The sequence below is a fragment of the Lynx canadensis genome, chromosome B3 (assembly GCF_007474595.2).
Source record: "Lynx canadensis isolate LIC74 chromosome B3, mLynCan4.pri.v2, whole genome shotgun sequence".
Classification (NCBI taxonomy): domain Eukaryota; kingdom Metazoa; phylum Chordata; class Mammalia; order Carnivora; family Felidae; genus Lynx; species Lynx canadensis.
Window position 1 is genome coordinate 84,992,121 of NC_044308.2, and position 27,507 is coordinate 85,019,627.

At 37.4% G+C, this 27,507-nt stretch overlaps 1 protein-coding gene, 1 non-coding gene and 1 pseudogene across 8 annotated transcripts in view; 1 reads left to right on the forward strand and 2 right to left on the reverse strand.

Annotated features, from left to right (window-relative positions):
* Nucleotides 1–27,171, reverse strand: part of RALGAPA1 (Ral GTPase activating protein catalytic subunit alpha 1) — a 274,567-nt gene extending 247,396 nt beyond the window's left edge. For 2 of the 7 annotated variants that reach the window (XM_030318952.1, XM_030318954.1), the window contains exon 1: nucleotides 26,491–27,169. In XM_030318952.1, the coding sequence (XP_030174812.1) occupies nucleotides 26,491–26,596 (106 nt within the window). In that variant the 5' untranslated portion in view covers nucleotides 26,597–27,169. Of the gene's footprint in view, nucleotides 1–26,490 lie in introns of all 7 variants that reach the window. The other 5 variants (XM_032593697.1, XM_032593698.1, XM_032593699.1 and 2 more) reach the window with 5 other exon arrangements.
* Nucleotides 56–200, forward strand: LOC115517563. Its single transcript, XR_003969985.1, has one exon. It is a non-coding gene; the product is annotated as a U12 minor spliceosomal RNA (small nuclear RNA).
* LOC115516070 lies at nucleotides 4,335–5,041 on the reverse strand (annotated as a pseudogene).
* Nucleotides 27,172–27,507: the final 336 nt, after the last annotated feature.

Consider the following 27,507-nt stretch of genomic DNA (forward strand, 5'->3'; position numbering starts at 1 on the left):
CAAAGATGCTCAACATCATTAGCCATCATGGAAATGTATATCAAAACCACAATGAATGCCTTAATGAGTAAGGAAAACAATGATTCAAGGTGACACCCAAATTCTGACTGCTAATGTGAGACAAATTTTTGAATGGGTAAAGTGTGCCCTTAAGGTGACTTGTCTACTTTGCAAGATGCCTTGGAATCGCCATCTGCCCGTGCCCCGCTTAACACTGAAAGAGCAGAGTGGTATGAAGATAAGACTGAAGAAATGCTGGCTTCCCATAAAAAACTGGATCGGCCTCCAAGGAAAAAACAAAAACAAAACAACCACGATGAGACACCACTTCCCATCCATTACAATGGCTATACTCAGAAAGATGGATAATACCAACCATTGACAAGCATGCAGGGAAATGTATGTACACTGGTGATGGAATATAAATGATACAGCTGCTTTGGAAATGGTCTAGCAGTTCCTCAAAAAGTTAAATACAGAATTACTGTATGGCCCAGCAATTCAACTCCTGGAATAGTATATACCCAAAATTACAAATAAAACGATATAAATATTTGTACATAATTATTCCTCATAGTCAAAAAGTGGAAACAACCCAAATGTCACCAACTGATGGACAAAATGTGGTATATCCCTACAACTGAATTACTATTCAGCCATGAAAAGGAATGAAGTACTCTTAAATACTAAAACATGGATAAACCTTGAAAACATTATGTTAAATGAAGGAAGCCAAACACAAAAGACCACGTATTTTATGATTCCATTTATACAAAACATCTAGAATAGTCAGATTCATAGAGATGGAAAGTAGATTAATGGTTGCCAGGGGAAGAGGGTAAGGAGACATGGGGAGAGAATGCTAAAAGATGAAGATTTATGTTTCTTTCTTATTTTGATAATCTATTCCTTTTAGTCTTATATTCAACTCCTTGACATCCCAATTTGTGAGATCTGCTCAACCTTATCTGGCTAACTGAATTTGAAAGCTAGAACTTCTAGGCTAGTCTGAAAAAGAATATGAAAAAGAGAATTTAAAAAGTGCTGAAAAAATGTACTTCTTTTCTAAGTCTAGAAACACGAACTGTTCTATCACCAATTACTGATGTTTACTGTGAACAAATGCATTACCTTCACTTTTACAGGATCAAACACTAGCTAGCTCTTAGTATACTGCTATTATATAAAATAATGTCTCTCTCTTTCTTTTAGTTGAGTGGTCAGAAATAGAAGAGCAATCAAAATACATTGCTACTATCATTCTGGATCCAGTTCTAGACCTCTCAAATAGAAAATAATTTCTCACTTCCCTACACTCAAAGGCATCCTTTTGCATACTGAAAATAAACATAAGCATGTTTGAAAAATGTATTACAATGAATAAAGGAAAGTAAATGCTATTACAAATTCCTACCATCTTTCTCTTTTATACTCATTTCATATTCGACATGATTCTTTTATTGTGCCATCAACCCCTTTACTCCTTTGCAGTTGCCTGAAATCTAGCAAAGCACTATATATTTATTCAAATCGTTGCTCAAATCCATCATCTTCAAAGGAGTTTTAATTTTTTTTAATGTTTATTTATTTTTGAGAGAAAGAGAGAGTGAGCAGAGGAGGGGCAGAGAGAGAGGGAGATATAGAATCTGAAGTAGGATCCAGGCTCTGAGCTAGCAGCACAGAGCCTGACACAGGGCTCAAACTCACAGTCCATGAGATCGAACCCGACGCAGGGCTCAAACCCACAGACCGTGGGATCGTGACCTGAGCCAAAGTCGGATGCTTAACTGACTGAGCCACCCAGGTGCCCCAAAAGAGTTTTAAAGAAATAAGTTACAGCACTGAGGCATAATTATTTTCCTTAAAGATATCTTGCAGTAAACGGCATGTTTATGAGCAGCAGCTTCTTGTAACAATCAACTTGCCTTTATAAGGCTCCAAAGACAACTGATGGAAAAGGAAAGGTGAGTGGGAACTTTGAACCTTCTGGTTTAAAAGAACTCAATGACAACATATTTTTGGTAACATAAATGTACCTTTTACTAGCAATTTTACTTCAAAATAGTTCTGGGTGGGGAAGGAAAGAGTACTGTTGCTAGGTAACACAATTTAAGGATTTCCTTGTGTTTAACTGAAATAAAATACCAACAATGAATTTCCTTTCATTCATTCAAATCTTGTTTCCCCAAAATGTAACTTTTAAATAATTTTCTAATTTATCCCTTTTTAGTTTAGAGACTAAAAATACAGAATCTAAACCATTATCATTTGGCCATTTGCAACACGGATGGAGCTCAAAAGTAGAATGTTAAGCAAAATAAGTCAGTCAGAAAAAGTCAAATACCATTATGATTTCATTCATATGTGGAATTTAAGAAACAAATGAACAAAGAACATAAAAGACAAACCAAGAAACAGACTCTTCACTACAGAGAACAAACTTATGGTTATCAGAGGAGAGGTAGGTGGGTAGATGGGTTAAACAGGTGATGGGGATCAAGGAATGCACATCTCATGATGAGCACTGGTGTTGTATAAAATTGGTGAATGACTATATTGTATACCTGAAACTAACATGACACTGTATCTTAACTAATTAAAATTAAAGTAAAAACTTAAAAAAAGATCATTCAGGGTTTTGTATTCTATTTCTCAAGAAAAAATTCTTACTGAGTTTGAATAGGTCATAATATCTTTAATTTTATCACTTTTAACATTCCAATCAAAATTCAAATAATGTTTTAAATTCTTCCCATAAATTTTGTGCTTCAAATCCATTTTTTCATGTAATCTTCCAATAATACATGAAGTGTTATTATTTTAATTTTATAAGATATGTAAAGTATCTACAAAAATAGTAGGTGAATAATATAGGTGAGATCAAAACCTGGATATTCTGACTTTCTCCACTATATCCCCCTACTTACTAGCTTTTTAATACTCAAGTTTCTAGGGATTAATTACTATTTCTCATACTAGTCTGTTACAAGAATTAAGTCAGGTAACACATGTGAAATGCTTTGTCCAAGGCCTGCCACATATAAGTGGCCAAAAATACGAGTTATCATTACCAATATGACAGCTGCTTCTATAAAAATGTTCACTCCTTAAAAAACTTCTCAAAGATAGTGAAGTGACAGAAACATATCTGAAATATACTTTGTGTTCATGTGAAAAAGTCAACTTATTTATTTAGTAATTATTAGAATCCTAACGCTTCCTGAGACTCCTAACACTCAACTGTAGTATTATACCTAAAATCCAAAATTAATCTCCAAATAATGAACATTTAGGTTGGTTCAAATTTTTCACTAAACACTGCAGTGGATCCTACACATGTAACCACTTCTTAGAATTCTAAGAAATGAAAATGCTGGCTTCAATGTACATGCATGTGTCATTCCATTTCCATTTCCCTCTTCTTTCCTTTCATTTCACGTAGGCTGTGCACCCAACGTGGGGCTTAAACTCACAACCCCAAGATCAAGAGTTGCATGTTCTACTGGCTGAGCCAGCCAGGAGCCCCATATATGTACATTTTTAAAATTTTGATGCTTAACAGTCAAAATGCCATCTAATTTATATTCCACCGGCAATATTATGAGGGTCTTTTTTTTAAAAAACAATTTTTGTAACGTTTATTTATTTTTAGAGAGTGCATGTGTAGCAGCAAGGTGGGGGCACAGAGATAGGGAGAGAGAGAGAATCCCAAGCAGGCTCTGCACTGTCAGCTCAGAGCCCAACTCAGGGCTCATCTCACCAACCATGAGATTTTGACCTGAGCCAAAATCAAGAGTCAGATGCTCAACCAACTGAGCCACCTACGCACCACCCCTAAACAGAAGTTTATTTAGAAAACAAAACTCAAGGTGCCTGGGTGGCTCAGTCGACTAAGTGTCTGACTTCAGCTCAGGTCATGATCACGGTTTGTGAATTCAAGCCCTGCTTTGGGCTCTGTGCTGATGGCTCAGAGCCTGGAGCCTGCTTCAATTCTGTTTCCCTCTCTCTCTGCTCCTCCCCACTCACACTCTGCTTCTCTCTCTCAAAAATGAACACAAGAAAGAGAGAAAGAGAGAAAGAGAGAAAGAGAGAAAGAAAGAAAGAAAGAAAGGAAGGAAGAAAAGCTTGACTTGAAGGGAAAACTATCTAGGATTCATTTAGAGTAATTTATCCCTGTGTAAAGACAGATTGCCCTATATGTAACAGCTTCATATAGTTACAAAAGAAAAACATGAGAATTCGCCATTCGAATAAAGTATGCAAGGATTTTTATGTTGTTCTTTTTTTATTAAACATTGAGAGAAAAATAACTTACTGGAATATAAAGAGCTGAATGAACATACCACTAATGGAGAAAGGGGGTATTTTCACAGAACCAGCATTTTTCCCCATCCCATCTTCATTTGATGTCAATCAAAACATACCATTGGCCATTTAATTTAAAAAATACAATATACTCATGCACATACACATACAAAATGAAAGAACAGAGAAAACTATACTGTGGTAGTCAGGATGTGGTAGAACCAAATTGCGGTTTCCTGAGAATGTCGTGGTCTGGAGGAACAGAGTTCTGGAGTAAGGTAGCCAGTTCTCTTTTTAGTAGATGCCTGCTGTCTGCTGCTGGAACACATCAATTGTATCTTCATCCTCCATTTCCAACTATGCAGGCTTGTCTGCTTCATTGACTGGCTGCTCATCAAATCAGAATCTAATCTGCCTTATTGACAAACCCTGCCATTCACAATAGGCTTTCATTAGTTTACTAAGTGGTTTATGTCTTAATCTTAAACTGCATCATAGAACCATCCTGCCCTGTCACCTTCAAATTAATATGATAGTTGTCCTCAGTCTTTACTCCTTCCTTGGGCTTTTCATCAGCCACAGTAAACACCAGAGTCTCCTTCGCTGCTGCTTCACAAGAGAGACACCTGGTACCTCAGGGAACCAGCACACAAGCATCACCAGGAGCAGAGCAGCAGGAGGAGGAGGCAGCAGTGGAGGAGGGAGCAGGCACGCCAAGAAGGTCTGTTTGTAACATCTCGATAACACACAATCACAATCTTTTCCAAATTTCATAAACATTTTACAGTCCATAAATTAAGAAATTAGCTCTCTTAAACATGCTGCAAGTGTTTTCATAGTTTGGTGTTTATCTTTTAACTCTGTTAATGAAAGGTTTTACTGTTAGAAATACAAAATGTTTTAAACAGGTAAATTTATTAATCATTTCTGTGACAATTTTTAATTCTGGTGTAAGTTTTGAAAGTGGGCTTTCCTATCCCAATATAAAGTAGGTTTCCTTACTACTTTCCATTTTATGAAGAATTCCAACTATTTTTAATTAATTCTGTTATAAAGTAGTGATCTACTTATCACTTTTTATGCAGATGAGCATTCTTTCTTCTTGATCTTTATCTAAACCACCATTTAATGAAGTGGTCACATGAGATCCTTCTATAACATAAGTCCTCCTTTTAAAACTTAACCTCTTTTTTTTAATGTAACTGTTCTTAATTATAAAAAAGATGTGCAAGTCTTTATAAAGAGGCTAAATAAATAAATGGAGTCTCCTTGTAATAGGAAGAATTGATACCCTACCAATGTTAACCTCTTCTAAATTAAACCTACAGATTCAAGTCCATACAATAAAAAAAGCCCTACCAAACATTATTTAGGGACTTAACAAACTGATTCCCAAATTCATAAGAGCAAAAGGTCAAGACACTAAGAAATCTGTATTCGTCTCCTATGGCTGCGATGACGGATTAGGGCCACAAACTTGATGTTCTACGTTACATTCACTCATCTTCTCTCTGGTATCTACAGATCAGTGTATTCTATTAAATGGGGGTGGTTATTGTTGGGCTATCAGATAGAAGTTTTCTAAAAATTAAATGTTATATAAGAGTCATGAAGATTTCTTTCAATAATGAGGGAAGATTATCTGGTAACTTCTGCCATAATGCCATAAACATTTTTCAGTTAAAGTGCTGTTTTTTGTTTTTATTTTTTACATTATACAGACTTTAGGTTCTGAACCAATTTCTCTGCACAGGTACTAAAGACAACCCAAGGTCTTTTTTCTTTCTTTTTTTGCAGGTTGTCATTTGTGTGTGTGTGTGTGTGTGTGTGTGTGTGTGTGTGTGTTTAATTTACTTATTTAAAATCAAGTTAGTTAGCATACAGTGTAATATTGTCTTCAGGAGTAGAATCCAGTGATTCATCACTTACAAATAACACCCAGTGCTCATCCCAACAAGTGCCTTCCTCAATGCCCCTTACCCATTTAGCCCATCCCCCTTCTACTTCCCCTCCAGCAACCCTGAGTTTGTTCTCTGTGTTTAAGAGTCTCTTATGGTTTGCTTACCTTTCTTTCTGCTTTTTCCTTCCCTTCTATGTTCATCTGTCTTGTTTCTTAAATTCCACATGAGTGAAATCATATATTTGCCTTTCCCTGACATTTCGCTTAGCAGAATACATTCTACTTCCACCTACCTTGTTGCAAATGGCAAGATTTCATTCTTTTTGATCACCAAGTAGTACTCCTTTGTATATATATGTATATAAACACATATACAACATCTTTATCCATTCATCAGTCAATGGACATTCTGGCTCTTTCCACAATTTGGCTATTGTTGACAATGCTGCTATAAACATAGGGGTGCATGTGCCCCTCCAAATCAGCATTTTTGTGTCCTTCAGATAAATACCTAGTAGGACAATTGCTGGGTCATAGGGTAGCTGTTTTTAATTTTTTGAGGAACTTCCATACTGTTCTCCAGAGTAGCTGCCACCAGTTTGCATTCCCACCAATAGTGCAAAAAGGTTCCCCTTTGTCCACATCCTCACCAGCATCTGTTGTTTCCTGAGTTGTTAATTTTAGCCATTCTGTCAGGTGTGAGGTAGTAGCTCATTGTGGTTTTGATTTGTATTTCTATGATGATCTGATGAGCATCTTTTCATGTGTCTGTTAGCCACCTGGATGTCTTCTTTGGAAAAGTGTCTGTTCACATCTCCTGCCCATTTATTCACTGGATTGTTTGCTCTTTGGGTATTGAATTTGGTACGTTCTTCTTAGATTTTGGATACTAACCTTTTATCTGATATGTTATTTGCAAATAGCTTCTACAATTCAGTCAGTGCCTTTTAGTTTTATGGATTGTTTCCTTGGCTATACAGAAGCTTTGTATCTTGATAAAGTCCCAATAGCTCATTTTCATTTTTATTTCCCTTGCCTCTGGATACACATCTAGTAAGAAGCTGCCACAGCTGTGGTCAAAGAGGTTATTGCCTGTTTTTTCCTCTAGGATTTTGATGGTTTCCTGTCTTACATTTAGGTCTTTCATCCATTTGAATTAATTCTGTGTATGGTGTAAAAAAGTGGTCCAGGTTCATTCTTCTGCATGTCACTGTCCAGCACCATTTGGTGAAGGGACTGTCTTTTTTCCATGAGTAGGATACTCATTCCTACTTTGAAGATCAGTTAGCCATACATTTGTGGGTCCATTTCTGGGTTCTCTATTCTGTTCCATTGATCTGTGTGTCTGTTTTTGTGCCAGTACCATAAACTGTCTTGATGATTACAGCCTTGTAATACAGGTTGAAGTATGGGATTGTGATGTCTCCAGCTTCGTTTTTTTTTTTTTTTTTTTCCAACATTACTTTGGCTATTCGAGGTCTTTTCTGGTTCCAACAAATTTTAGGATTATTTGTTCTAGTTCTTGAAGAATGCTAGTGTATTTTGATAGGGATTGCATTGAATGTGTAGATTGCTTTGGGTAGTATACACTTTTTTTTAATGTTTATTTTTGAGAGAGAGAGCATGAACAAGGGAGGGGCAGAGAGAGAGGGAGACAAAGAATCTGAAGCAGGCTCCAGGCTCTGAGCTGTCAGCACAAAGCCCAACATGGGGCTCGAACCCATGAACCGCGAGATCATGACCCAACCCGAAATTAGACACTCAACCAACGGAGCCATCCAGGCACCATGGGTAGCATAGACATTTTAACAATATCTGTTCTTTCAATCCATGAGCATGGAACATTTTTACATTTCTTTGTGCCTTCTTCAATTTCTTTCATAAGCTTTCTATAATTTTCAGCTTACAGATCTTTTACCTCTTTGGTTAGTTTTATGCCTAGGTATCTTACGGTGTTTGGTGCAAATGTAAGTGGGATCGATTCCTTGATTTCCCTTCTGCTTCATTATTGGTGTATAGAAATGCAACCAATTTATGAATGTTGATTTTACATCCTGAGACTTTCTTGAATTCACATACCAGTTCTAGCAGTTTTTAGGTGGAGTCTTTCAGGTTTTCCATGTAGAGTATCACGTCATCTGCGAAGAGTGAAAGTTTGACTTCTCCCTTGCCAATTTGTATGTCTTTTATTTCTCTTTGACGTCTGATTGCTGAGGCTAGGACTTCCAGTACTATGTTGAACAGTGGTAAGAGTGAACATCTCTTTCATGTTCCCGACCTTAGGGGGAAAGCTCTCAATTTTTCCCCATCAATGGGGAAAAACCAAAGTCTCTTTCTAATCAGGACATTGACTTAAAATGTTTTTTCTACCACCATCAATTGAAAGAAAATTGTTCACAAAAAAGCAACTTTGTTCTCATACCTAACATATTCATTCTTGAACTACATAATGTTTACTGAGCACCTGTTATATGCCAGGCATTATACTATATCCAGAGACATGAAGATGAAAAGACATACTTCTGCCCTCAGGAAGGTTAAGATATAGTCATACAAATGAATACACTGTAATAAAATAACCAAATTACTAGAAGTAAATAGCACAGTGTAGGAAAAGTTCCTATGCCCATCTGATGGGGACGTCTTCACCAAAGCTATGAGCCTTAAAGGAAGAGCAGAAGCCTTCAGGTGTTAAGAGTGATTGGTGGGAAGATATAATACAACAAATATCATTAACAAAGGTACAGGTATCACAGAAAGTGATTTCTCATTCAATATTGCTGAAATGTAAAGTAACAGAGAGGGATAACAAGAATTAAAGAAGACACTGTGGTAGACAAAGATACATATATGTAGGTAGGGACACTTAAGACTTTGAGGTGTCTGTGGGCTACCCTTACATCCATTTATTTTTCTACCACATTGCCAAAAATCAATTTCATGTTTTAGTAACTTGAAGAATGATGCCATTTACAGAAATACATTAAAAAATCATTCAGATTATATAGACATGGGAAATTAGAAAGAATAGATCTAACAAACATACTTATGCCTATTTCCTATTTTCTCCAAGATCTATTTCTATCACAGGATCCTTCTAGAAGAAAAGACATTAGATAATATATGAACACACATACATATACACATAAGCTGTGACTGAATTTAGATGCAAGAAAAAAAGTTGTTTTTTTTTTTAAAGTATGTTTTCTTTTTTAAGACACTGAAAACTTAACCCAACATGTTTCTCTTTTCACTTTAGCCACCAGGAAACCTAAGAACCAAATTCAATGCCTGAGATCTTTAATCAGCTCATCTCTAGAATCTGATAATGTTTCCTTTCTTTAAGTAGTGGCTATTTAGTTATCTTTTTTATCACTAAGCATTCTATTCCACGTTTTATGAAGGCCTATAAGCCATGTAAAATTATTTAGATGCAATAAAATTTTTAATAAAAAGTAAATGTTAATGCAGAGGCAGTTCACGGTATTTGAAACAGTTTATTTTAGTAAGCAAATTAATCAGTAACATTTATGTAAATAATCTGTTCAGTAAATCACTTCTTCCTAAATACACAAAGATAAAGTATTTCAATTAGGTCAAATTAATTTTTCAAATCAGTAAGACTCAAAGAATATAAACTAAAGACTACATACAAATTAAAGAATAAAAGAGTCTAATGTCATATATATAGAATTACTAACTTTGCATATCAAACCCTTAAAAATATATTCAATTATCAAATCAATTTATTCTTATAAGCAGTTTACAATTCACAAGGACTCCTACAATGACACATTTTCACTCATATCAGTTCAAAGTTCATCTGTACCATTTTTAACTTATTAATGAACATATGGTACTTGTTTCTGTCCTTATACATTACCATTTATGCCTACCGAATATTCTTTACGTTTCTGATTTAGGATATTTTAATCTAATTTTCTTTGGGAAAACATTAATATATCCAGACTGGAGAAAGACAAGTGTTTTTCAGTCATCAATTGATAGTAAATTTCTTCTCTAAATGCAAAAAAGTAAAAAATGGGAAGCAAGTTGCTTTGTATAAAGCCAATTTTCAGTCTCATTCATTTCAGAGAACCTCTTATTATCAACATCTGATGTATAATGCCTTGTAAACTTATGTTAGGGTTTTTTGTGGGGTTGTTTGTTTTTTTCAAGGAAGTATGGACATCAGGTAAAGAAAGTCATTCCTGACAGATGGCACACCAACAGGTATGTTGGGACTGCTCCAGCTTACTGACTTAAGAGTTTCAAGGCCATGGTAATGAAGAAAGGGAATTAGGCAGAGCCAGTGGAATCCATAAATTGAGATTATCAACTGACAGTCTAGGGAAACGAAGATAATTAGAATTCACAGGCAAAGCACCAAAGAAGAAAGAGACACACACAGTGAGAACTCAGTATACTGGGGAAAGTCCCCTTCCTTATGATCATTAAGGAAACTTCCTAAGAGAAAGAACTATGTGAAAGAATTTGAGAGAACAGTAACAGATGCTCACATAAGACTGAGAATAGCACCTGTTTCCAAGAGCTGAACTAAAAAAAACAAAAAAACAAAAAACAAAAAAACACCTCACAATTTGCAGGGCATTCATTGAGCAGAATACTTGGAAAAATGTTGCCTCATAAAAGTAATATTAGTCCCAGATAGATCCATCAAGAAATCATAAAAACAAGACTTGAAATGCTCAAACTGTTTTCAAGTAATTTAATTGCATCCCAGAATAGAGCTTAAGAATTTATAGGAATACAAAAATATCCAAAAGCTAAGAAGGCCAAATTCACAATATCACCTATCTCAAGATTGGTAGCAGAGAAAGAAGCAGGAAAAAAAACCCAGGATAAGGAAAATAATCAATTGATTAAAACTGACCCAGAAGTGACAGAGGTTAGAATGAGCATAGAAGTATGTCAAGTTACTTTAATTGTATTCCATATGTTCAAGAAGTTAAAAAAAGACATGCAAATGATATAATTCTATACCCAAAATGAACTAAATAAAAACTACATCTGAGATGAAAATTAAATAAGATTAATGGCAGACTGCATAAAGCTGAATACTAGTGAACTTGAAGACAACAATAGGAAGTATCCAAGATAAAACACAGAGAAAAAAGAATCCCCCAACATGAAAAGAATGTCCGTTCTTTTCAAGCCAAGAGACCTTCTAATATACTACTAATACTTTCCCAATATACTAATCTAATATTAATACTCTCTCATATACTAATAAATGAAATTCCAAAAAAGGAGGGGAAGAAGAAGTAGGAAAACATGATCAAAATTACTGAAAACGTAAACTCAAGCAAGCTAAGAAGCTCAATGAACCCCAAAAGCCAAGAAATACTAAGAAAACTACACCACAGTACAACTGCTCAAAAACAGAGGAAGAGAAGATCTTAAAAACAGCTAGGAAAAAAAATGATGTTACTTGCAGAGTAAGGATGATAGCAGACTTATCAAAAGTAATGCAAGCAAGGGGCACCTGGCTGGCTCAGTCAATGAAGCATGTGATTCTTGATCTCGGGGTTGTGGGTTTGAGCCCCATGTAGGGTGTAGAGATTACTTAAAAATAAAATCTTAAGGGGCGCCTGGGTGGCGCAGTCGGTTAAGCGTCCGACTTCAGCCAGGTCACAATCTCGCGGTCCGTGAGTTCGAGCCCCGCGTCGGGCTCTGGGCTGATGGCTCAGAGCCTGGACCCTGTTTCCGATTCTGTGTCTCCCTCTCTCTCTGCCCCTCCCCCGTTCATGCTCTGTCTCTCTCTGTCCCAAAAATAAATAAACGTTGAAAAAAAAAAATAAATAAATAAAATAAAATCTTAAAAAAAAAAAAAGGCAAGCAAAAAGATGGGGGGGGGCGGGGGAGGGCTGGGAGCCGCATAGGTGGCTCAGTCTGTTGCACGCCCGACTTCAATTCAGGTCATGATCTCATGGTTCATTGAGTTCCGTGCTGACAGCTCAGAGCCTGGAGCCTGCTTTGGATTCTGTGTCTCCCTCACTCTCTGCCCCTCCTCCACTCATGCTCTGTCTCTCTCTCAAAAATAAATAAACAAACAAACAAACAAAAAAGACGGGGGAATAAAATGTTTAAAGGACAAAGGGAAAAAAGCCATCAACATAGAATTCTAAACAAAGCCAAATATCTTTCCAAAAAGAGGCAAAATAAAGACTTTTCACACAAACAAAAGCATAAAGAATTCATCACCTACACACCCTCATCATCACAAACAAACATTAAAGAAGTCCTTCAGTCAGAAATGAAATGATACTGGAAGGAGGGAAATAACTATCTCTGCAAAGAAATGAGGAGCAATGGGCAATGATTCTTTAAGTAATAATAATTAAAAATCCTTAAAAAAATAACTGCGTAGGGGCGCCTGGACAGCTGAGTCAGCTAAGCGCCGACTTCAGCTCAGGTCATTATCTCATAGTTCACAGGTTCAAGCCCCGCATCAGGCTCTGAGCTGTCAGCACAGCACAGAGCCTGGAGCTAGCTTCTGACTCTGCATCTCCGTCTCCATCTGCCCCTCCCACACTTGTGCTCTGTCTCTGTCTCTCTCTCAAAAATAAATTTAAAAAAAAACCTGCTTAAACAAAATAATATATTATAGTACATTATAAATTTAAAAATTTTGCTTAAGCAAAGCAACATGTATAAGCAACAGTATAACCAGAAAAGTATAAAGACTGAGGGGAGAAATGAAAGTACACTCTTACAGAGTTGTCATACAAAAGAGAAGTGGTATAAGTGGTATAGCACCTAACAGTAGCTCTGATAAGATAGAGATGTTTATTATAAATCATAAAGCAATCACTAAAATTATAAAGTAGGAGATTATGACTAAAAAATCAACGAGGGAGATTTTTAAAAGAATCATAAATTTATTCAAATAATAGAAAGAAAGAAAAAAAAGAGAGAACTAACAACAGGCCAAATAGAAAACAAACAGCAAGACAGGCTCAAACTTAGCCAAATCAATAATGACATTAAATGTACATCATCTATATCTAAATGAGTACTTATTGGTCTGAATCTGGACAGAACAATTCCAAGTAAGGAGATGGAGTCAGTATTCAAACACCTCTCCAGGAGAAAAGTCCAGGACCAGATGGTCTCACTGGTGAATTCTACCAAACATTTTTTTTTAATTTTTTAATGTTTATTTATTTTTGAGAAAGAGACAGAGCACAAGGGGGAGAGAGGCAGAGAAACAGGGAGACACATAATCCAAAACAGGCTCCAGGCTCCCAGCTGTCAGCACAGAACCCAATGCGGGGCTTGAACTCACAAGCCGTGAGATCATGACCTGACTTGGACGCTCAACCAACTGGGCCACCCAGGCGCCCCCTCTACCAAACATTTAAAGGATAATTACCAACTCTTCTCAGAGAGAAGAGGGAATACTTCCGAACTCATTTTACAAGGCCAGTGTTACTGTGACATTAAAAAAAAAAAAAAGACAAGGACACTGCAAGGGAAGAAAATTATAGGACGATATCCCTAAATAACATAGATGCAAAAATCCTCAACAAAATAGGAATACACCAAACTCAACAATACACTAAAAGGATCATAGCCATGATTGAGTAGAATTTATTTCAAACATGCAAAGATAGTCCACCATCCACAAATCAATGTGATTCACCACATTAACAAAATGAAGGATAAAAATCAACATGACCATCTATTGAGATGCATTTGACAAAACTCAACATCCACGCATAGTAAAAACTCCCAACCAACTGGGTAGAGAAGAAATGTACCTGCACATAATAAAGGCCGTATATGACAAGTCCACAGTTGACATCATACTCAATGATGAAGAGTTGAAAGATTTTCCTCTAAGATCAGAAAGAAGACAAGATGCCCACTCTTGTCACTTTTATACGACATAGTATTGAAAGTCTTAGCCAGAGCAATTAGGCAAAAAGAATAAGAGACATCTAAATCTGAAACAAAAACATAAAACTGTTTCTATTTGCAGATAACATAAGAAACCTTAATGACTCTACCAAAAAACCATTAAAACTAATAAATTCAGCAACGTTGCAGGATACAAAATCAATATACAAAATCCAGTTGCATTTCTATACACTAACAATGAACCTTGAGAAAGAGAAATTTAGAAAATAAACCCAGGGGTGCCTAGCTGGCTCAATCAGTAGAGCATGTGACTTGATCTTGGGGTTGTGAATTCAAACCCCACATTGGATATAGAGCTTACTTAAAAAACAAACAAACAAAAACCAAAAAACCACTTACAACTCCATTAAAAAGAAAATTACCTAGGAATAAAATTAACCAAGGAGATGAAAGATCTGTACACTAAAAAGTACAGGACACTGATGAAAGAAATCAAAGAAAACACAAACAGAAAGATTCCAGACTCATGGATTAGAAGAATAGTTAAAATGTCCACAGTACCCAAAGCTATCTAAAATTCAATGGAATCCCTATCAAAATTCCAATGGCATTTTTTACAAAAATACAAAAAACAATCCTGAAATTTGTATGGAACCACAAAGGACCTCAAACAGCCAAAGCAATCAGGAGAAACAAAAACAAACCTGGAGACATCAACACTCCTTGATTTCAAATTCTAATACAAAACTAAAATAATCAAAATGGTAAATATTTGCATAAAAACAGACACCTAGACCAATGGAACAAAATTGAGAGCCCAGAAATAAACTACCGCATAAATGGTCAATTAATTTACAACGAAGGAGCCAAGAATGTACAATACAAAAAGGATAATCTCTTCAATAAGTGGTATTGGGGAAACTGGACAGCCACATGCAAAAGAATGAAACTGGACCCTTATGTTATAAAATATGCAAAAATTAACAGTAAATTGAAGACGTGAACTAAGATCTGAAACCACAAAACTTCTAGAAAAGCATATAAGTTGTAAGCTTCTTGAGGTTGGTCTTTTTAAATTTTTTAATGTTTATTTATTTTAAGAAAGAGAGAGACAGAGTACAAGCGGCGGATGGGCTGAGAGAGGGAAGGAGACACAGAATCTGAAGCAGGGTCCAGGCTCTGAGCTGTCAGCCCAGAGCCTGATGCAGAGCTCAAACTCATGAACCACAAGATCATGACCTGAGCCTAAGTCAGACAGCTGACTGAGCCACCTAGGCGCCTCTCCTTGACATTGGTCTTGATGACTGGATTTGACAACAAAAGGCAATAAAAGCAAAAATAACCAAATTACATCAAACTAAAAGGCTTCTGCAAAACAGGGGAAAGCAACAACAAAATGAAAAAGCACCCCTCAGAATTTGGAGCAAAGATCTGCAAATCATGTAACTGATAAGAGGTTAATATCCAAAATATATAAAGAACTCATACAACTCAATAGCACAACAATAAACAATCCAATTAAAAAATGGACAGAATATCTGAATAGACATTTTCCCAAAGACATACAGAGGGCCAACAGGTAAATGAAAAGGTACACAACATCACTAATCATCAAAGAAATCCAAATGAAAAACAATGAGATATCACCTCACACGTTAGAATGTCTATTATCAAAAAGAAACAGATATTGGCAAGGACGTGGAAAAAAGGGAACCCTTGTATGCTGTTGGTGGGAATGTAAATTGGTATAGCCACTGTGGAAAACAGTTGGGTGGTTCTTCAAAAAATTAAAAATAGGGGCGGCTGGGTGGCTTAGTCAGTTAAGCGTATGACTTCAGCTCAGGTCATGATCTTGTGGTTCATGAACTCAAGCCCTGCATGGAGCTCTGTGCTGACAGCTCAGAGCCTAGAGCCTGCTTCCGGATTCTGTGTCTCCCTCTCTCTCTGTCCCTCCCCTGCTCACATTCTCTTTCAAAAACAAATAAGCATTAAAAAATTTGTTTTAATTAAAAACAGAACTACCATATGATCTAGCAATTCCACTTCTACGTATATATCTGAAGGAAATGAAACCAGTATCTCAAAGAGATATCTGCACCCCTTGTTCATTACAGCATTTATAATAGCTAAGACATGGAAATGACTTAAGTTGTTCCAAAGGACGAATGGATAAAGAAAATGTAATGTTTGCACATGTATACACATAGGTATACACACTATACATGCTACACATATGTACACAATGGAATATTATTCAGACACAGAAAAAGAAAATCTTGCCTTTTGTTACAACACAAGATAGACCTTGAAGGCATTAAGAGAAATAAGTCAGGGAAAGACAGATACTATATGTTTTCAGTTATATGTGAAAACTAAAAACAAAAAAACTCACAAAAACAGAAAAGAATGGGGGCTGCCAGAGGCAAGAGGTGGGGAAAATGGGTGAAAGTGGTCAAAAGGTATAAATTTCCAGTTGTAAGATAAGTAAGTTCTGGGGATATAATAAACAGCACAGTGACAAAGAAAAAAAAATGTACATCTTCCAAACATTTTCATTATGAGACCAATCTCCAAAGCAAAGAGTATTACCAGACATAAAATGATCATTTCATGGGGTGCCTAGGTGGCCTAGTCAGTTAAGCATCTGACTCTTGATTTCAGCTCAGGTCATGATCTCGAGGTTTATGAGTTCAAGTATCGTGTGGGGCTTTGCACTGACAGTACGGAGCCTGCTTGGGATTCTCTTTCTCCTTCTCTCTCTGCCCCTCCCATGCACACACACACACTCTCTCTCAAAAATAAATAAACTTGGGGCGCCTGGGTGGCGCAGTCGGTTAAGCGTCCGACTTCAGCCAGGTCACGATCTCGTGGTCCGGGAGTTCGAGCCCCGCGTCAGGCTCTGGGCTGATGGCTCGGAGCCTGGAGCCTGTTTCCGATTCTGTGTCTCCCTCTCTCTCTGCCCCTCCCCCGTTCATGCTCTGTCTCTCTCTGTCCCAAAAATAAATAAAAAACGTTGAAAAAAAAATAAATAAATAAATAAATAAATAAACTTAAAAAAAATCATTTCATAATGGTGAAAATCAATTTATCAAGAGGAAAGAATAATCCTAAGTGCTTGGTACCTAATAACAGAACTTCAAAATACATGACACAAAATCTGATAGAAGTGCATAAAGAAATAGACAAACCCACAATTACAATCAGAAACTTCAGTCTCAATATTGATAAAAACAAGCAGACAGCAATTCAGCAAGGATATAGAAGTCTTTAACAACACTATCAAGCAACTTGTCCTAACTGACATTTTTAGAACAACAATTTTAGAACAACAATTTTAGAACATTCAATCCAACAGAATACATTTTGTTTTCAAGTGCAAATGGAACATGTATCAAGTTAAAACATATTTGGGACTATCAAGCCAATTTTAAAGAAATCAAGTCCTAAAACACGTTACCTGACTATAACGGAATTAAAGTAGAATTCAATAACAGAACAATATCTGAGTAATCCACAAATATTTGAAGCTAAAGAACACAATTGTAAATGACCAATGGATTAAAGAAGAAATCAAAAGGGAAGGTAGAATGTAGTTTGGACCTAACTGAAAATGTAAATACAAAATGCCATAATTTGTGAGATGTTACTTAGGAAAAATTTGTATCATAAAATGCCTACAGTGGAAAAAAAGGGTCTCAAATCAGTAATCTCAATTTACATTTTAAGAAACTAGAATAAGAGCAAATGAAACTAAAATTAAGCCAAAAAAAAAAAAAAAGAAAAAAAAAGAAAGAAAGAATCAAAATCAAAGCAGAGATCAATGAAATAAAAATAGAAAAACAGAAAATCAGTAAAGGCCACAAGCTGGTTCTTTTAGATTTATAAAAGTGAGAAGCCTCTAGTCAAACTGATCAGAAAAAGAGAAATTATCAATATCAAGATTAAGAGAGGTGAAATTAGGGGCGCCTGGGTGGCTCAGTCTGTTGGGCATCCAACTTCAGCTCAGGTCATGATCTAGCAGTTCACGAGTTAGAGCCCCACATCAGGCTCCATGCCGACAGTTCACAGCCTGGAGCCTGCTTCGGATTCTGTGTCTCCCTCTCTTTCTGCCCCTCCCCTGTTCGTGCAATGTCTGTCTGTCTGTCTCTCTCTCTCTCAGAAATAAACATTAAAAATTTTTTTAGGGGCGCCTGGGTGGCTCAGTCAGTTAAGCGTCCAACTTCAACTCAGGTCATGATCTCGTGGTCCGTGAGTTCGAGCCCCGCGTCGGGCTCTGGGCTCATGGCTCGGAGCCTGGAGCCTGCTTCAGATCCTGTGTCTCCCTCTCTCTCTGCCCCTCCCCTGTTCATGCTCTGTCTCTCTCTGTCTCAAAAATAACGTTAAAAAATTTTTTTTTTAATTTTTTTTTAAAAAAGAGAAGGGACATCACCACAGATTCTACAGATATCAAAAGAATTATAAAGGAGTATTATGAACCACTTTATGCCTATAAATCTGACAACTCAGATGAAATGAAATTTCCTTGAAAAAAAAACAAACTACCAATGCCCACTCAAGAAGAAATAGATAACCTGAATAGCTATCTTTCTATTAAAGTAGTTAAAAACATTCCCTCAAAGAAAACTGCAGATCCAGATGGCTTCGCTGGTGAATTCCACCAAAACCTTAAGTTAAAAATAAAGCCAATTACGGGGCGCCTGGGTGGCTCAGTCGGTTAAGAATCTGACTTCAGCTCAGGTCATGATCTCATGGTCTGTGAGTCTGAGCCCTGTGTAGGGCTCTGTGCTGACAGCTCAGAGCCTGGAGCCTGCTTCAGATTCTGTGTGTCTCTCTCTCTGCCCTTCCCCTGCTCATGCTCCGTCTCTCTCTCTCTCTCAAAAAATAAACTAAAAAAAGTTTTTTAATAAACCAATTCTACATAAATATTTCTCAGTAAGGCTAGCACTACCTGGTATCAGAACCACAAACATTATAAAAGAAGTACAGGCCAATATCTCTCATGAATATAAATACAAAAATTACAAACAAAATTTTAGCATATCAAATCAAACAATATATAAAAATGACAATACATCATGACCAAGTGAAATTTAATCCCAGGACTGCAGAGTTGATTTAACATTTGAAATCAGTAATTTTAATTCATCATATTAACAAATAAAAAAAAAAAACCTGTTCATCTCAAAAGAAGTAGAAAAGGCATTTAACAAATCCAACATCCATTCCTGATCCAAACTCTCAGTAAAAAATGAAACTCACTCAACACGATAAATTAAAGGTATCACATTGTATAGTAAAAAAAAAAAAAAAAAAAAAAAATTGTTTGCTTTACCCTCCCTTAAGATCAAGAACAATACAAGGATGCCCACTCTCACCACTTCTACTCTACACTGTACTAGAGGTTCTAGTGAGTTCAGCAAACCAAGAAAAAATAAATGCAACCACATTTGGAAAGGAAGAAGTAAAACTGTCTTTATTCACAGATGAGACTATGCAAAAAATCCAAAGGAATCTATAAAAAATTAATATAGAATAACTAAATGAGTTAGCAAGATTTCAGCACACAAGCTTAACACACAAAAAAATCAGGGGTGCCCGCATGGCTCAGTCGGAAGAGCATGAGATTCCTAATCTTGCAGTCCTGAGTTCAAGCCCCACACCAGATGCAAAGATTACAAAAAAAACCTAAAAAAAAAAAAAATGTATTTCTGGGGCGCCTGGGTGGCTCAGTCAGTTGAGCATCTGACTTTGGCTCAGGTCATGATGTGACAGTTTGTGAGTTCAAGCCACAAGTCAGGCTCTGTGCTGACAACTCAGAGCCTGGAGCCTGCTTCATATTCTGTTTCCCTCAGTCTCTGCCCCTCCCCCACCCACACTCTGTCTCTCTGTCTCTCTCTCAAAAATAAATAAACTTTAAAAAAAATTGTATTTCCTTACACTAGCAATGAACAACCAGAAATGGATATAAATATATCACTTACAACAACATCCAAAGTGGAAAATATTTAGGGATAAGTAACAAAAGATGTGTAAGACCTATATATTAAAAACTACAAAACACTGTCAAGAGAAATTAAAGCTGTATATAAATGGAGAAATATACCTTGTTCATAAGTTAGAGAACTCAGTATTATTGTCACTTTCTCCCCAAATTGACCTACAGATTCACCACACTGTGAATCAATATCCCAGCAGGAATTTTTATTTATTTATTTTTTTAAAGAAACTGACAAGATAATCTTAAAACTCATATGGAAATGTTAAGGACCTGGTATGGCCCCCACACCCCATAACCCCCCCCCCCAAAATCTCTGAAAAGGAAGAACAAAGTTGCAGGGACAACACCACTTATTAAGTTACCGTAAAAAACAAACAAACAAAAACCCGTGTCTGTGTGCGTGTGTAGGGAGAGGGAGGGGTCCTGGCTCTAACACAAATAAATAGATCACTGGAACAAAATAGAAAGTCCAGAAATAGACCCTCGTATATATAGACGAACGACTTTTGGAAAAAGCGCAAGGGCAATTCAGCGAACAAAAGGCTGTCTTTTTCAAAAAACAGTTCCGGAGCAATTGGACATCCATTCACCAAAAAAAAAAAAAAAAAAGCCAATCCTATCTCAAACCATATTTACAAAGTTAACTCAAGATGGATCATGGATCTAAAAAAAAAAAGATGGATCACAGATCTAAATATAGATCCCAAAGTTATAACTTTTTTTTATTGTTTATTTATCTTTGAGAGACAGAACACGAGCAGGGGAGGGATAAACAGAGAGGGAGACACAGAATCTGAAACAGGCTCCACTCTGAGCTGTCAATGGAGAGCCCAGCACACGCTAGGACTCACAGACCAAGAGATCATGACCTGAGCTGAAGTTGGATGCTTAACTGACTGAGCCACCCAGGCACCCCTGAAATTATCAAATTTCTTGAAGAAAGGATAGGAGAAATTCTTTGTGACTTTGGCTTAGGCAAAGATTTTGGATAAAACATAAACTATAAAAACCAAAAGCATAAACCACAAAAGACAAAATTGATACATAGACCTAATCGAAGATGTTAAGAAAAACAATCCAAAGACTGTTAAAAAAAAAAAAAAAAAAAAAAGCTCTGTAGGCGCACTGGAGTGGCTCAGTCGGTTAAGCATCTGACTTTGGCTCAGGTCATGATCTTCACAGTTTGTGAGTTCGAGCCCTGCATCAGGCTCTGTGCTGACAGCTGGGAGCCTGGAGCCTACTTGGAATTCTGTGTCTCCCTCTCTCTCTGCCCCTTCTCTGCATGTGCTCTCTCTCTCTCAAAAATAAATAAACACTTTTCAAAAAGAAAAGAAAAAAAAGCTCTGCAAATCACACATATAATAAAGTACTTGTATCCAAAAAATATAAAGAATTTTCAAAACTAAATGAAAGCAAACGATTCGACTTAAAAATAAATGAAAAATTTGAACAGACACTTCAAATAAGTTATACAATAGCAAATAAACACATTTTAAAAAGCTCAGTATTATTAGATATCAAAGAAACACTTAATTATAACCACTATATACTTATTATAGTGGTTGAAATTAAGAAGACTGGCCATACCAAGTAAAGTAGTATTGGTACATATGTGGAGGAAATCATCCTCATACCCTTCTAGTAAGAATGTAAAATTGTAAAAAACAGTATGGCAATAAACACACAACTGTTATATGCTCCAGCCATTCCATTTCTAGGTATTTATCCAAGAGAGAAGAAAGCAGGTGTCTATAAACAAGTACATCTCACAGCAGTTTTATGTGTAACAGCCCCAAACTGCAAACTCACATATCAACAAGTAAATGGATAATCAAATTGTGGCATGTCTATACAATGGAATACTAGTCAACAACAAAAGCAATATATTCCTGACACACCACAAACAAGAGAGATGGATTTCAAATAAGGCTGAATAAAAGAAACCCAACAAAAAAGTAAATACTGTATAATTCCATACACACACACACACACACACACACAGAGTTTCACCCAGGGAAAGGAGGCAAGGGGTTGCGTGCAGGGGCGGGAGAAAGGGATTACAAAGGGACAAAAGGAAATTTTGGGAGGCTATAGATATATTTGCTACCTGGAATATCTGAGTATGTTCCTAATCTTAATTGTCATAATGGCTTCACAAGGTATATATATCAAAATTATTCATTTCAAATAAAATGCTTTGAATATGTGCAATTTATTATACACCAGTTATACTTCAATAAAACTGTTAGAAAGAATGATCTAACAATAGTCAATATACTTATCAGCTGAATAAGCACTCTTTTTATTTTTAAATCATTAAGACTGAACTGTTACCTTGCCACAGAAGAAATTAACATTTAGTCAATATCCAATATACACAGGTCTTATGTTAGCTACTTTATATGTGCTAACTTAGTATCATTATCTTAAGGCTTTTATTTGAAAAAAAGGGGTGGGGGGAGAGGATAAAACTTTAGAAACTAGACAAGGCTTAATTTCTATTTTTTAAAAACTCTAACTTCCAGTTCCTACAAATAAAATATATAGCAATATCAATAAACACAGCAAATTTAAATATAAATCCTTCAGAGTCAAGTTCTACAAATTCAGCTGGAATTGTCTTAAATGTGTCCCAAGCGAACACATGCCAGAGCAAAGTTTTAGATTGTATCTTTAAATTATGTTCTCATATATTTCAATGCACTGAATTCTCTACAAATACCCTGAACGAACAGCAGTTCATTTTAAGGATTAAAAATATAGTTCCGATGGGACCAAACAAAAATAAAAATCCTGTGTCATTGGCAATGCCCACTTTGCAAACTTGCCCCTACTTTAGAAATGATTTGAAATGACCCTTTCATCTACAATATAAGGTACCTGATTGGTAGCCCTCTAAGATGTCTTACAGCTTTTGTCACTCTACTTTCTCCCACTCATTTTCTAAGGAATTACATTAACCACATTTCAAGCAAAATAAAACTGTAACCATTTAAAGATACAAAATATTTTATTCAATTAATTAATATAGTAGAACCAAGGGGTGCCTGGGTGGCTCAGTAGGTTAAGCGTCCAACTTCAGCTCAGGTCATGATCTCATGGTTTGTGAGTTCAAGCCCTGTGCTGGGCGCTCTCTGCTGTCAGCACAGAGCCACTTGGGATCCTCTGTCTCCCTCTCTCTGCCCCTCTCCCGTGAGTGAGCATGCATGCACACGTGCATTCTCTCTCAAAGATAAAACATTAAAAAAAAGAACAAAGTACAACATTTGTGGTTCTTGTTTTGTTTTTTTATATTTCAAGTTTTTATTTAAATTCTAGTTAGCTAAGATAGAGTATAATATTTGTTTCAGGAGAATTTAGTGATTCATCACTTACATACAATACTCAGTGCTCATCACAAGTGCTCTCCTTAATACACATCACCCATTTAGTCCATCCCCCACCCCTGCACACCTCCCCTAAAGCAATCCTGTTTGTTTTCCATAATTAAGAGTCTCTTTTGTGGTTTGCCTCCCTCTTTTTCTTTCTTTCCTCTATGTTCATCTGTTTTGTTTCTTAAATTCCACAGATGAGTGAAATCATATGCTATTTGTCTCTCTCCGAATGACTTATTTTGCTTAGCATAACACGCTCTAGCTCCAACCACGTTGTTGCAAATAGCAAGATTTCATTCTTTTTTATGGCTGAGTAATATTCCATTGTGTATATATACCACATCTTCTTTATCCATGCATCAGTCAATCGACATTTGGGCTCTTTCCATAACAAGTACAACATTTGGAGGTCTATCTTGCACTCCATATCCTGACAATGTTTCTAAACCTCAGCACTATAGACATTTAGAGCTAGAACATTGTTGTGATGGATTATCTTGTGCAATGTAAGATATATAGCAGCATTTCTGCTACCCACTAGAGGCCAGTATCCTCTCCCCCTATTTGTGACAACCAAAAGTGTCTCCAGACATTATCGCCAGAGGGAAAAAATTGTCCCTGGTTCAGAACTACTCTTCTGAAACTACTGAAGTGTAAAAAGAGACAAACCAAAAAATAGGCTCTTAACTACAGAGAACAAACATGTTTACTGGGCATGTGAGTGGGGGGGGGGATGGGTAAAATAGGTGAAGGGGATTAAGAGTACACTTATCTTGATGAACACTGAGTGATATATGGAACTGCTGAATCACTACTTTGTACACCTGAAACAAGTATAACACCATGTTAACTACACTAGAATTAAAGATTCGTAGGGGCACCTGAGTGGCTCAATGGGTTAAGAGCCCGACTCTTGGTTTCAGCTCAGGCCATGATCTCACAGCTTCCTGGGTTCAAGCCTGTGCTGACAGTGCACAGCCTACTTGGAATTCTCTCTCCCAATCTCTCTGTCCCTGCCCACCAGCACTGTCTCTGTCTTTCTCACAATAAATGTACTTTTAAAAAAAATAATAAAATAAAATTTTTTAAATAAATAAAGATAAGACTATGGAAGCACAGTAATCTCTCCTATGGACCTCCTCCACTGACAGGGCAGGGAGTCTGGAAGCACAATATTCTCTATTTGAAGGTTCTTAAGGATATTTTAAGTGTTTATATACAGCATATGCTTCATTTTTTAAAAGCCCATAAATAAAAAGCAAAAGTGTTTTTTTTTAATTAGTTTTGTCTTCAAACCAAGGAAGCCAGACCCTACAAAATACCTGACACGTGTGGCCTCTTAATTTAGACCAAGTCACCCAGATGTAAAAACCTTTTACGCCCAAGATGTATGAACCGTGCCCTCACCTCTATAACTAAGGAATGCAGCAGTTAATTTAGGAAATGTCAATACTCTACTGGAACTTAACTTTAAAGCTCCGCCTTTACTCAAGCTACAGTCTGTCCCAAGTAGGTGCCAAATTCCATTAAGTCTCCAATTTCAAACTGCAATTATCTGTGATATATCTCCTACACTCACACATTGACTTTCCCTGTTGCACCCTTAGCCAAATCTTTTCTACAATGGCTTAACTCAGAAGTAGAATGAAAATAAAAAGATCACTATCTCAACTATATTAAGATTTATATTTTCTTGAAAACTGGATCTCTTTTTATATTAACAAACTGGATTTAATTGCTTTCTTATTCCACAGGCAGAAATACAACTTACCTGTGATAAAGATTTGCTGCCATAAATGTAGGAAGAGTAAAAAAAACAAAGACATGAAATCTGGGCTCCAGTTCTGGCTCTGCTTCTTAGTAGCTGTATGACCACTTAACATTTCCAGACCTCAGCTTTCTAATTTGTAAAATAAGGAGTATAATAATATCTACCTCTACAGTTACTGTGAGAATTATAATTTATGTGAAATCATTTTGTAAAACATACAAATGTTGGGTATTACTAGTGGTATCCTGATGGTATGAGTAAACAACAGAGTAGAGAAACATGCAGCAAAAACACAGGACTTACATCACTAATTAAACGTCACTTTTCAGAAAAACACTCATTAGGAAAAGAGCTTGAAATAATACTCTGAACTAGGATTCAGGCATCTGGGTTCTAAACTCAGTTCTGCCAATAACTCTATCAGTGCAAAGTAACTTGCCTTTTCACCTCAAATTCCATCTAAAAAGATCCAAGTACAGGGCCACATGTTCCATAAATGCCAGTACAGCCCTCATCAACCTATGAAATGAGCAAGTATCCAAAAGATTCGTTTAACACTATTACCACAATTCAGAGCACTGTTTGGTCTGCCAGCCAAACGGATGTAGAGAGCAACAGAGAATAAAAAAAAACTTAACTAAGTAAAAACAGAATCGTAAACAATTCTCGAGAAGCAAAGGAAGCTATAAACGACTTTGCTTTCTGTAATTAATAATAACCTTCCCTCTAAATGACAGTAATGATGAACAAGGTACACTAACAGAAGGGCGGGGCTGTTGCCCTAAGATTTTTGAAAACCAGCCACTTCCCAAAGAGGTGTAACTGCTTCCTCGCCCTCGTTAGCCAAGAAACTTGAAAGATTAAGGTTTATATTGTTTGAGAGGGTTTTTTTTTTTTTTTTCCACTTGGATTGGGATGGCGGTAGTCACCTGACACATATTCTATAAACACCATTATCGACAACACCAAGCCTCCGGAAAGTCTAAAAAAGATCTAAGTTTTTAGAGTAATACCAGTTTATAAAAATGAGTTCGGGCTATTAACTCAAAATTAGATAGCCCTGTGTTAGCGGTGATTAGTATTTGCCAACTGCCAAGTTTTCCCTTCCCCAAATTATCCGCCCCCCCCCCCCCCCCGCGTCTCCGCGGAGGCGACGCCTCGCCCTCTACTCCCGCACAGCGCTAGGGCGAGAGGGAGAGTCCCCAGGGGCTCCCAGAAGAGTGAAGGCCTTTAGGCGCCGCCACCCCTCGCTCCTCACCGATGACGATGCGCAGGTGCTTGAGACGGGTCAGCGCGTCCTTCTTGGTGTCCAGCACCTTCTGGGTAGACTTCTTCACGTCCCCGTGCGGCTTCTTGGAGAACATCCTGCCGCTGCCGCCGCCACAGCCGACTCGGGGACTCCGGCCCGGCCCCGGCGGCGGAAAGTGGAGAGAGTGGGCGGGGAGGATACTAGCCTAAGCAGCTCATTCACTCCCCAGGCTTGCGGGCCCCGGCGCAGCCGACTCCTCTCACATCCAGGCCAGGGCCGCCACCTCCTCCCGCCTCGCGCCGCGGCTGCAAAGCACCTTCGGTTCCGGCTCCAATATGGCGGATACCCTCTCCCAGTCCTGCACGGAGCGAGGGAGACCCGGGCAGGTCGGCCGCCGTCGCCTCCACTGCCTCCTGAGGCCGCCTCTCGCCGCCACAGGCCGGGACCCGGGACCGGGAGCCGCGGAGGTGGGGCTCTCGGCAGCGGCAGCACAACTCCTCTCTCCCTGAGGCCCCCTTAAGGTTAAAGCTTCTTTAGCAGCTTAGACCCTGCACAGGCCGAAACGGAGATGAGCGCGGTGATGTGGTTTCACGACTCTGCCGTCGGTGGCGAATGGTCCCCGTGGCAACCGCCTTCTGACGTCAAGGCTTCTTGACGTCATGCCAGCGTGAGATCATCCGTGGCCTTTATCACCTTTGCTTTCCTGTGTAAGGCGCCAAAGGTAGAGCCCGAGAAAGTCAGGGAAAGGAATTACTGCGTGCGCCGTTGTACGCAAAGCTCCCTGAGTGGTGTCGTGTAGTGTTTGTTTAAAACTAAGGTCCTTCATCTCCACTGTTAACCATGTCACAGTAACTTAAAAAGTAGCTCCAAAACATCAAAACAGTCGTGCAATATAATTTAGATGCCAATTCTGAAGGCCTTGGATGTAACACCCCTTCATTTCCTAAGTTGAATTTTGTTTAAAGTTTTTGTTTTGTTTTACGAAGTGATTATTAAAGATTGTAGTTTAAGAGATTTGTAGGGTTA